At 39.4% G+C, this 12,437-nt stretch overlaps 1 protein-coding gene across 1 annotated transcript in view; it reads left to right on the forward strand.

Moving 5' to 3' along the window:
- DPP6 (dipeptidyl peptidase like 6) overlaps positions 1 to 12,437 on the forward strand; it is a 241,474-nt gene that overhangs the window by 127,158 nt on the left and 101,879 nt on the right. The window contains exon 6 of the mRNA XM_026052982.1: positions 457 to 509. Within this exon, the coding sequence (XP_025908767.1) occupies positions 457 to 509 (53 nt within the window). The remainder of the gene's footprint in view (positions 1 to 456; positions 510 to 12,437) is intronic.

Consider the following 12,437-nt stretch of genomic DNA (forward strand, 5'->3'; position numbering starts at 1 on the left):
GCTCTGAGCTCACCAAGTGTCAGTCCTTGTTTTATTTATGCAGGCGAAAAGTGGAGAAATACACATTATTATCCCTGCTGCGCCTGGTTATAATGATGGAGAATGTCTCCAGCTGACCAAGGTGTCCTCGTTAATGACTGTGCTATATTTAGCCATTGCAGAGAGCATGTGCCCCTGGCTTAATCAAAGACCTGGTAGCCATAGCAACAACACAGAGCATCTGGATGTATACGATTTGCCAAACACTGTCATGAAGTGCAGGATGAAAAAAAATATACAAACGTTTGGGGTAAATTAGTGTATTGTTCTTTTCTACTACAGACTGAGATCTTTCTGAGAGCTCCCTACCCTTAAATGCTAGGGGTTTTTGCAGGAAAAAAGAGCCTTGCTAACATAAGTGACAATTACTAATCTCTCTCTCTTTTTTTCTCTTTCTCTCTTAATTTCATTTTACAGGTGTATCAGCATTCATATACAGCATATTATGTCCTCAGCAAAATACCTCATGGGTAAGCAATTATTCAATCTCGTCATTTTAAAATACAGCCATTAGGATTCTGCAAAATAATGTGTATCGTGACAAATGGTTTTCCTGTGACAGCCCTTTGCAGTGGTCTGGCATTCAGCTGCAGCATCCTCTGTGCTGTGTGTTGCACAAAAGATGACTTTGCCTGGAAACAGAAGTGCTCAGCTTCCCTGGAGTGTCATACTACATGAAATTCATTTTCCAGTTTTCAAGTTTTTGGCTAGAATGTATAGCTGTGTTGTCATCTAGCTCGGAGCCCCTTTTGGATACTCACCAGAGGCCTGTCAGGGAAGCTGTACAGGGGGGTTTAGTCCCTCCAGTCTGGTCAGAATTGAGGCATTGCCTTTCAGTTTTGAATCTCCCAGCAGATCCCCATGATACGGACATCCTGTCCAATATCCTATCCAAAAGGATATAGACCAGTACTCTGTTCCCAGGATCCTGTTGCTTCTTCGGTGCATGCATTGACATTAATATTGAAGACAAGAGCATTCTGGATAATAGTTTGTCTTTTTTAGAGGATAACAGGTAAATGTAGACAAACAAGGATGCCAAATAGATTTTACTTACTGTTACCTCTTTATACAGTGTTTCAGTCTTACCTGAGCTACATAGCTCTTTTTGATACATACAACATAAAAGAAAACATATCATAAGTATAAATTATCACACAAGAGCTGTCAGACAACAGCTCTTCATTTAAGATCCCCTATTCATTAAAAGTCCTGAGACAGGCTTGGCATTTAAGGCATTAATTAACTTAAGGGGATTCTTTTTCAGCTTTGACTAGTTGCAGTCTTTTAAATTCCTTTTTCTCAGTCTATTTCTGCAATGTTGCATGTAACCTTCTGCAGCTCTAACCCCATTTCCCTGCAGCTAGCCTCATTTATATTGTTTGTCTAGTGTTTAGCTCATTGCTTCTGTCGGCTTCACCCTTTAAAACACATTTATTTATATATATACTTTAATGACTGACCGATTGGCCAGGAATGCGACTCCAACATATCAACAAGACATATTTTAAGCATTTAATAATACATTATGTTTCACAGTGACATTTACGCAGTATCAATGGCAGTGCACAAGTTGCACAGATAATTCCTCCAGTCATTATCAGCAGAATATACAGCTAAGAGCCAAGAAGATTTGCCAGGCTCTGTTTTCTGCAAATCACCTTGGGGATAGCTGTAGAAATGGTAATTAGAGAAAATATATAACAAAAGTTCAGCTCAGTCATTTCTGTAGAACTTTCTACCTGGCGCTGGTTCTAAAACATGCAATTTCAATATTCACTGTACTAACTCGCTTATAAATTATGGAAATAAAAACAAGTAGCAGATGCTTTAGCTCCTACAAAGTTTATAAAAACACACACAAGGTAATGATAGGATCACAGGATAATTCAAACAGGAGAGGATCTCTGGGACTCCAACCCGCTGCTCAAAGCAAGGTCACCTATGAAGTAAGAGCAGGTTGCATAACCTCTCTGGGCAACTGGTTTCACCATTTGTCTTCCCTCATGGGGACGAAGTTTCTTCTTATATCCAGTCTGAACCTTTCTTGTTTCAATTCACACACACTTTCTTTCATCCTGCCACCATACAGAATCACACAGAGAATCGATGAGGTCAGGAGGAATCTCTGGAGATCATCTAGTCTAAAACCCCTGCTCAAACAGGGTCACCCAGAGTAGGTAAATATCACCTTAGTGGCATTTAATACAGGAATGATATTTTAAGGGCAAAAATACCATTGCAAGAGGCCTATGGCATCTTTCCAGTCCATCCTCTTTGGTGCAATAACTAATGGGTTAAACAATGAAGAAAGAATGGCAACATAAGAACCCGTTTCTGAGATTTTTTTTCCTCGTTACATTCCTACTAATGCTATTTATGTTCAGATGTTCCTCAGGGATGCTTTTGAGTATAATTAACCCCTCAAGTATCTTTAAACAAATGCTGAAATAACTTACTTTGCCATCCCCCTAACAAACAGGAAACAGTATTTCATAAAAACCATCTATATTAGATAAATATATACATTTTAAAATCTGTGAGGCCTGGAGCTCATGAAGCCTGCTTACCTACCTATAGTCTGTGTCTTATCATTGACCCACCTCTGTGTTAAGGTATTCCAGTACATATCTGGAATAGTTATAAAATTTCTCAGCACCATCCATGCCAGCACACTGATGTCTCAGTGTGAGAGATCTAGATGTCAATGTCTTTCTTTCCCCACCTCAGTATGGTCTTGTTTTGTTGCTTTTGTTTTGTTTTGTTTTGGCTGGGGGTGTCTTTATTGATTGTTTGCTTGTGTTTTGTTTCAGATAACTTGCTGAAATTATCTTGTTAGCTGTTAGATGGGAAGTATCGGGCATGATCTGGAGCTCTGAAAAGGGAGGTGGTGCCTGCAGGCACACAGCTGTGCCACCTCTACAGTTGTTGTATGTTTTGGTAGTAACTTACTGGAGTAGTAAGTTACCAGTAATAACTTTCACCTGGAGCATGAGACTTTATTATTCCTTTGGATTTCCAAGGTTAATTTAGGATATTGCATAAAGATAGAGGCAGATGCAACAGGTGGTGTAGAAGGAATCAGCTGGGCTGGCAGGAGAGCCTGTTGGAGGAAGGTTGTAAAACCTCCTCACCTCATATTTCCCATTTCCTATGGGAGGGGGGTTGAACAGGGCTGTGGATCTACATGCCTCTTTGCCAAGAAACAGATGACCCTACCCCATAACATCAGTCCCTCTCACTGGACCTTTGCTCCAGGAAACAGGTTGTAGCAGGGTGAGTCTCCATGAATTTTCTCTACCCACCTCCATGGCTCATCAGGAGGATCGGGTCAGACTTTGTGGCTCTACCACCCTCTGCAGAAGTTAACTCATATGGAAGCCAATTAATCTCATCTGTGGCCTCACTTTAAATAGTGCAACATTCATCTGCCTGCACAAATGGATTTTTAAAGGGAAATTTCTGGTTTTTCTGTACTGGGTTCTGCAGACTTAGGTCATATGTAAGGTTAAGGCAGCTTCATACCAGCAGTTTTGAGACTTTGCTCAGAGCTTTCCACAGATTTGAGGAGCCAGTCTGAGGGTGTCTTTAGTACATACTTTGGCCAGCAGTGTTTTTACCATTGTGGTCCTGTGGCTCCCCGCAAGCTCCTGAGGAAATGAAGTCCACGTGTGAGCAGGAGAGGAGCAGGTTTGCTCTCTCCAGGCTGATAAGCATCTGCCACTGAGACAGGCTCACTAGTTCTTACATAAAAAAGAAAATAAGACAGAGGTAATAGAGAGTGAATATCCCTTCACAGTCTTGGTGCAGATTTAAATTCTCCATTTTTTTTAATTATTTTTTTTTGGGGGGGAAGGGGAGTTATTTCAGTCTTTTGCAGCCTTTGGGTAGCAACCCCTATGGATCTTACGACATTTCTCTTTTGGATCTGATGGCCGCAGTTATGGAGCTGCTTTGAGGGTTTCACAGAGGGCACACTATGATCTGCAGCCCTGGTTCCTCAGGGCTGAGGACCTGGGGGTGCAGAGGGATGTTGGGCTCCACAGCTTTCCCGCTGCCACCCATTTTTTATTGCCTTTCCCCAAAAAATCTGCTGCTGACGCTGGGTGCCATCTAGTGGAATAAACTTATGGATGGGATGTTCCTGGTACGAAGCAGTTCCACATCGTCTCATTTTACTTTTCTCTGTGTGGTGCTGCTTTTAAGATAACTACTGATAACATTATAAATATTTATTCGGTGCTCCTCTTGTAACTCCACAGGTTTGCTTGCCCTGTTGTAATTGCAGTTAGTTATGAGTTATTTGTAGTGTAACAGCATCCGCAGGGCAAGATGTGAATAAGGGCTCTCTTGTGTGAGGCCCTGGTCAAAATGGAACAAAAACGTTGCATATGGTTATTTCCTACTTCTATTTCACTTTGCTCCGGGGAAAATAAATTCAGCCAACACGATGTAGGCACCAGGTTGTGTCCTGGTTATGAACTCTAGCAACCTAAAATTGTTTTACTTTTGGGGGGGTTTCTGTAACATTGCTCCTATTTAGTGTGTATGGATGATCTTAGTCATACAGATTCTTCATTGTAATTGGAAAAAGGCTGAGTTCATTTGAAGTTTTTAGGGTCAGTTCAGTGTTTCCTAATGAATACTATTTTTCAGCCTTGCCTCTTGGCCTCAGAAAATAATTTCCTTTTTTTTTCTGACATTTAGTTTAAAAAATACTCTAAAAATTCTATTCAGTATTTTTCAGCTGCAAAGTGTATTGTGCTACCAGCTGTTCAAAGTATATTGGCCAAGGTTGGTAGGACCCATAGGGTGCTTGTGCTAATTCCAGGCCCTGCTGGTGGACCTCTGACCCAATCTGCTGCAAAAGCAAACTTTCTATTGATATCTTATGGAATTCCTCTATGTTTAACGTTTCTCGGTGGTCAAAATCAATTTTTGCAGTGTTGTGTTGGCAAACCTCAAAATAAAAGCCAGCGTAAAATACAAACTTCCTTAAACCTCCTGGCCTTCATCCATTTCTGGATGAGCTGTTCCCACTGAGCACAGCTAAGTGGACAGGATTACTCCTGACCTCCAAGTAAGTCCTCACCATGGTGCAAGTCCATCCATTTAGGACATATTGGCAGAGCCCCCATATATGCTTATAGGGATCAGAGGAAAATTTAGTTCTTATTCCACTCCTGGATAATTTTGTATATGAGAAGGAGGGAATTGCACACAAAAGCTTCTATGCAGGATTTACACTTCTTCCCAAATCTGTATTGCATAATCAGAGGAACTTGGCAGCTTGACCAAAGGAGCAATCAGAGGGTCGAGTTCTGCTCTTCCTACCCATGCCACAGAGTGCTATAAAACAGTCCATGCATCCCCAGCTGAACTCCCATTAACAACAAGAGAAGCCTCATGTGTAGAGCAAGGGCAAATTGCACGTTGGAGATGCACAGAAGTGGCAGGAAAAGCAATGTAGCCCTTGGTTCACTGCAAGAAGATTTTCAAAGTGATGTCTAAAGATTACTCTGCAGAGTTCTCATAAGGATCCTCCCTCCTCTTATGTGAACTATTCAGATGAAAGAGTGAACAATTAAAAAGAAGTCTATATACAAAACTAGCTATCGGAGTCTTACATACTGTATAGCATTTTGAAACATAACAAGGTTTTCTTTGCACATGTTCTCATTTCAAGTTTACATTAAAAGATAGGCACATTTCCTATTTAATATTGTAGTTAAAAATGTGTAAGTATATGTAGCACTGCTGTCGCAGTAGCACTCTTTTTGACAAAGCCTTTTCTGCTTTGCTTTGCTCTAGCTCATTTTATTGATCTACCTCGATAGCAGTCAAACATCTTTACAAATTGAGAAATTGTCTCTGCCGCAGTTTTCTCATCTGCAAAGCAAGGGGAAAAATATTGCTTACCATGCAGAGGCGATAAGTGATAATTGCCATGGAGAGTGCTTCATGATTTCACTCTAACATTTATAAACCAATAGCAGAGCCCACATTTTATTTTAGGAGAAAAAAGTACTGTTTTGAATAAAATCTGTTTTCAGCTAATTAAATGTTAGCATAAGACCTGAGTGTTTTCCCCCAACAATGATATATAGAAGCTGAAATAAGTCCTTATAAAAGGGTTTGCAATATGAAATTTGTTCCTAACAAGTAGAAAACTGCATCTTGCAGTTTGTAAAAAATCTAGTGTTGTTCCTCTGATATTATCTGCCTTCCCCTCATTGCTAGTAACCGTTCTAACACTTTTCTTGTCTTGAGGTAGTTTATATTGTGAATTCAGGCACCTCTGCTGCACAACCTCATGCATCTTATGACAGACTATAATAACACCCTTGTGATCTGATATACTTACTCTGTTGTATTTTGAGAATGGAATACTGGCCCTAGGAATGGGCAAACTTGATAGCTTGACTGTGGAGCCTGACCTTAAATCTTCTGGAGGCGAGTAGAGATCTTCCAGATGATTTTGCTGGAATTAGGATCAAGCCTTGATGGAGCTGTTGGGCACTGGGTTAAATCCTGTGTGCATTTATTGCCTGGAGATTTCTATTTTACCTCTTTAATCAGAAAGCACCAGCATTTCATTAAGCAAAGTTGTTGCTTGAGTGTCACTTGCTTTTAAGCAGGTTGAAAAGAACCTCAAAAACCTCAGACATCCATGCAGGACTCTGGTCTATGCTGGCAGGAAAAGGATGGAAAGGAAAATCCTCTTTCAAGAGGAATTCCATTTCAGTCACTCAGCAGCATCCTGTTTTGACCCAGAGGGTTCTCCATCCATTCTCCCATATTGATCACTGCAGCAGAGCATTTCTTGGTCCGTGTGAAAGGCTCTGTTCCTGTGTGGGCAAGGGAATTCTTACCACATGCTTCTCATTTCCAGAGTCAGCTGTGATGTGGGTGGGCACCTTAGAAACCATGTTTAATAATAATAATAAAGAATTGTCCCCTGATGCGTGAATTTGATATTAAGACTTAGAATTATGACTGCTGAGACTGGCTGGCATGGGGAGGGGGGAGGTCTTGGTAATTAATAATTAGATGCAGACATTAGCAGATTAGCAGAGAATAGCCCAGCAAACAACTTTGCACTTTTACAAAAAGAAAAAAGAAAAACAGGTCAATAGTTTATGGCTCATCAGCAAACTGAAACATGTTTTTAGAAAAAGAAGGAACAAAAGAAAAGATTTGAGGCAAACTCCTCCATAGTGTTTGTCAGGGGCAGCATCCCCTGCAAACAGAGGCAGGATTCCTCTTAAATTCTCTTCTCAAATAGAAAGTGTGCTGTCAATACACCAGGCCTTGCTGCTGGGAAAATTGTCCCAGATTTGGGAATTTTCATGTGTCCTGTAGTGCTGATGAACCTTTTCCATTTGTCAGCAGGAATTAGTCAGCCTTCAAATCACAGAAACCACCACAAAGTGCACAGATATCCCAAAAATGACCATCACCAAGATGCAGCACTTTGGTCAGAGTTTTCTCCTTTATTCATATTCAATGAATTCTATGGACTTCGGAAAGAGAAGAAAAATAAGGATAGATGAAGGAGGATGTGTAAAACTATAGCACAAGTTTATGGCAACTAACTGCTGACTTTGAAGCCCATACAATTGCTCTGCTTCCATATATGACCCTTCCAGAAATAAAAGAAAATGATGAAAGTTGTTCTGTAGGTGGTACTTTTCAAAGTGTTTCTTTTTTCTTCCCTCCTTTCCTCTCTTTGCTAATGTCAAGATTTCAGCCGATTTCTTGCTAAAATAGGAATGAACATCAGGCGTTTCCCCGGGGGTCTCATTTTCCCTCTGCCTGCTGTTGGGCTGTGGGGACACCCTGCAGTCTCAATTAGCATTTGCTGCTATGTGGGGATGCTGAGGCTGTTCCGCCTGCTTCAGCTCTTAGGGTGTTTTTATTTCGTTACGTTTCATTACGAAAAAATGGGCACCGCATGTTGCAAAAGACAAGCTCAGCTTTGGTGGGCCCCAGAATGAAGATCCATTTGTGGCTCCTCTGAACCTGAAGGACTGGGCTCCTTTTGTTATTGGATTTATTTGGGACTGGGATCACACTGTCTCTGAGGAGCATCTAGTGACCCATGCCAAACCACTTGGGACCATCTTTTTCCTTGCTACATGGTTCTCTGAGCTCTGCACTTGTAGTGACTGAAACTGATAGGCAAATTTAATGGGCTTATTGTCTATTTGTATCCCCAAATGGGTGTTCTGCTTCATTTTGGAGCTCAGAACATAAGAGAGTGGGGAGATGTAGGAAACTCAAGGAAAGACCTTTGGGTGGAGATAGGATGCTACAGCCAGAGCGCTGCTCTCTCCATCTACAAATGTCCTCTGGTCCCAGACTGTTTGAAGAAAGGCATTCCCAGTGTCAGGGCCATGCTCAGCACTGGCTGAGGCTGGGATGCCTCTGGGCACCATGTTGAGGTCCTGGCAAATACGTCTAAAGGGAACACAGCAAAACTGAGGACAGTGGCAGATGTCAGAGCTTTGGGCAGACTTTCAATGTTCAAAGGCTCTGAGTCTTCACTAAAAAAACTCTTTTTTTTTTAATCAGTCACAGCTATGAGGTAAAATTAGAGAGGCAACTGGGATTTACAAGGCAGGTAGGGCTTTTCTTCCCAAAGTAACCCCTAAGGGAGTCTCTTTATGGAAAAAATGATAAAACTCCAGGCTGATAGCCCACATTGTGTCCATACTAGCACTTTACCATTAACCTTCTGTTTGAGGAGTGAATCACTATAAATTTGGAAAAGATGATACAAAAATAAGAAGGTTGCTTTCCTGTTTCCCACACATGAGACCAAACTAAAGCAAATGAAAGGACCTTCTGTTATAGAGAGCTGTGAAGATAAAATGTACACTCCAAATGCGAGCCTTTCTTATTCCATATGTACATGAGGTTTTCACATTTCAGGCATACTTGAACAGATATGGCAGCATTTTGTTCCTCTAAATAAGCAGAACATTTTACAACCCACTTTTAAATAGTATCTAAAATCAGATTAATTGCAATAGGGCTATAGATATGGCAATAATGACACTTCTAAATTATGCCTTATTTCTTTTATCTGTTGAAAGCATGGTGTCTGTGGGGACAGGGTAATTAAGGACTGGTGTGTCTCAATACTCTTGAGAATGTACACAAAACTCTCCAAGATCTCCTTACGCTGTTGACATGAGGTGATACAAGATTTGTTCAAAGAGTCTTTCAAAAAGATACAGAGACTACTGAGTCATTCTACTTTGTCTGAAACCCAATAACACAAACCATTAGTTTAGTTCAGATCAATCTCTTGCCCCAATTAAGGGTGTGACTGAGCATCCAGTGAAGTCATATTGCAAGAAGGCATTTTTGCTGGCTCCAGAGATCACAGCTGCATCTCATTTTAAGTACTAATAATCCCATATTGCTCTCTGCAGGCATCATATCCTGGTGCTATATTTTTATTAGCGTTTGTAAGCCAGACAAGGTCAACTCAATAGAAAACTCTAAGGTTTCATCACAAACATCCTCTCCTGGTGACTGTCAGAATCACCCTGAAGAACCATGTAATGGAGGGAAAGGCATCTACGCTTCAGAGTAGTGATCAGAAGAGATCCGGGTTCAAGCTAATCTCCTAATTTTTATATCTATGAGAAATATTTAACCATTGAGAGTAGATTCAGCGCTATTTTTCTTCTTAAAAGTAAAAAAAAAAAAAAACATTGTTTTTTTCTTTAAGATTGCAATTCTGGTGATGATTGTGTCTATAGGTATGTTTTTTGGGCAATTCTCTTTTGTGAATAATTGGACATGAAATCCTGGTAAATCATGTGAGTTACCTCATGCTGTAAGTTGCTCTGGTTGAAAAAAAAACCTCTTTGAGTAAAATAAAATTACATGAGTATGAGAAAATTGCTTTGGAGTGGTTCTGTTTATCACCTGAAAACTATGACCGCTCTGTCTTTTTAGGGGAGTAGATATGACTCCAGGAACAATTTTTTTAAAAATGCAGCAAAAATCCCCTCTGTCATTTATGATTTAGAGGGGTCACATGAAAAGTGTGATAATGCCATCATTTAAAAAATGAGGCTACCAATATCTAAGGACCGTTTCCACTGTTTGCTTACTCAGGGAAACCAAGAGATTTGATCAACGGCTTGCTGACCTCCCACCCAGATTGGTGTGACTCTTAGCTCTATACTAGTCTCTGCTGAATTTTTAAATTGCTTTTGTAGAAATTCAGTAGAAAGAGAAACTAGTCCTCTCATTTTACATAATTCCAAGAGGAACTTGGCAGTTTCTTTTCTGAGAAGTGACTGATTTTAAATTTGTATTAGAATTTTGTGAGATTTTGCAGGTCTAATACCAAATGTTACCTTGATAGATGCTTGACAAATACAGACGAACTATAATCAAATAGGCCCCTGAGCTCATACTGTTGGCTGCATCTGTCTGGGTGGCCAAATGTTTCAGTTTTTCTCCTTTATGCTTTAAATCCATGAAATTAATTTGTCTCTGGACAAAATGTGGGATGAGCTTCATTGTTTTTAAGTAGAGCTAACAGATCTGAGTGTACCTGCAGATGAGATAAATAAGTTCAAATTCCTTTTATTACCTACTTCTACTTTAAATCAATGAGAAGTGCTAAAAGGAAAATATGTGTATGTGTGAATCTATGCATTAAATATTTAATAGACAAGGAACCTGAACAGAATAGCCTTCCTAATCTATTTAAGCACTTATATTAGAATTCAGGGAGGGTTACTTTTAGTTGCATCTTCTGACAATTTAATTTCTTTATTATGTGTTCTGGTGAGTCTTTGATTCCCATCAGTACTGTACATTATCTCTCTATGAGTCTCTGTGGTGCTGTGGATCTCCTGGGAAGCAATTTTGTTAATGACACCTGTCTCCTCTTCTCCTTTGTGAATACTGAAGTAAATAAGTTATTTAATTCTTTAAGGATGCCTTTTCCTTCCTCCAGAAATGGTATTCCTACTTCTTGGATATGTCTCCCTCTTCTCCAAGTCATTATCTGTGTTCTTTGTTCACTTATGAACATATATCTTTAATTTACTTTTATCTCTTTTAATAAATATTCTCCAGATCACTTTTTTTTTTCTTATCATATGTCAAAACTTTTAAATATTATAGCATTTCCAGTTCTTTATATTCTTTCCAAAAGAAATTTTATCCAAACACTATGAATCTGTATTGGAAATTAAAACAAAAAGTTATTAAAACAAATGCTAACAATAACAAAATCAGCCCATAGCATATCCCTTTTTCAAGCATTTTCCATCTGCATTATAAAATATTTTTCTTGGTATTCTTGAAGTAAAAAGAGTCTCTCCCTCAAATACGGTGGAAAATTTCTAAGGTTTTTTAAGTTACTTTCGAAGTACTTAATATAGAACACATGGTCATATTTGCACTCAATGGGAGATTCAATGTCATGAAGTCTCTGAGGGAAATTCGTCTTCTTTAAAATAAGAAAAAATATCAGGAGAGGGAACAAACAGATGTAGAAATTCCAGCAAAAAGTAACACAGTCACTTTAAAACCAGTTCCTTATTACTCATGATATGTTATTAAGGTCAAAAATAGCAACCCAATGTGATTGATTAGTTTGGCTTTTTCTAACATAGATGCGTAGATATTCCAATCCAAATTACAAATGAAAATGATATGCTAGATGCTACACTAATTGCACTCTGGGATTTTGCTTATTCAGAAAATTTTGGGGAGAGACGTTCTGGCATGAAACAACCTAAGCGAGTAATTTTTTTAGTTTACTGGTTTAATAATGTTTTGTGAACTGAAACTGGAAGGGTGAAGACAGAAGTAATCCCTGCCTGATGCTATTGCCAGTTCTGTTTGCTGGAATTATTACCTCGTTTAGAACAATTCAACAATTTTTGCTTTGGTCAACATGATCTTAACATGTAAGGGTTTATACTCTGTCTTCCATCTGGCCTAAAACAACGCTACTATCCCCTTCTCTCCCAGTCTTCAAAATCAATCATTTTAAAAAAAGAAAGAAGGAACAGGAAACCTTTAATAAGGCCTTGGCTTGACATTTCTTTGGCTTGACACAAAGGTGAAGTTTGTTTAGTGTAGCATAAAGATGTGGTGGGCCTAGTTCTTCATGCAAACTAAATTATAGAAGATGTATAGACTACCTTCAAAATAACCCATTTCCAAGCCAACATCCTGCACAAATGAGCTCACAAGGGGAAAGTTCAAATCAAAACAAGGCCTAATTATGAGGATCTGAGAGAAGCACTGACTCTTTGGAGAGGCCAAGATGACCTATAAAAGAAAGAAAAAAGAATAAGAATTTTGAACAGGGTGTTTGGGAAGAAGAAGCAAGGGTGTAGCTTTGAGGGGCTGTA

The sequence above is a fragment of the Nothoprocta perdicaria genome, unplaced genomic scaffold (genome assembly GCF_003342845.1).
Source record: "Nothoprocta perdicaria isolate Ctin4 unplaced genomic scaffold, notPer1 scaffold_95, whole genome shotgun sequence".
Taxonomy (NCBI): Eukaryota; Metazoa; Chordata; class Aves; order Tinamiformes; family Tinamidae; genus Nothoprocta; species Nothoprocta perdicaria.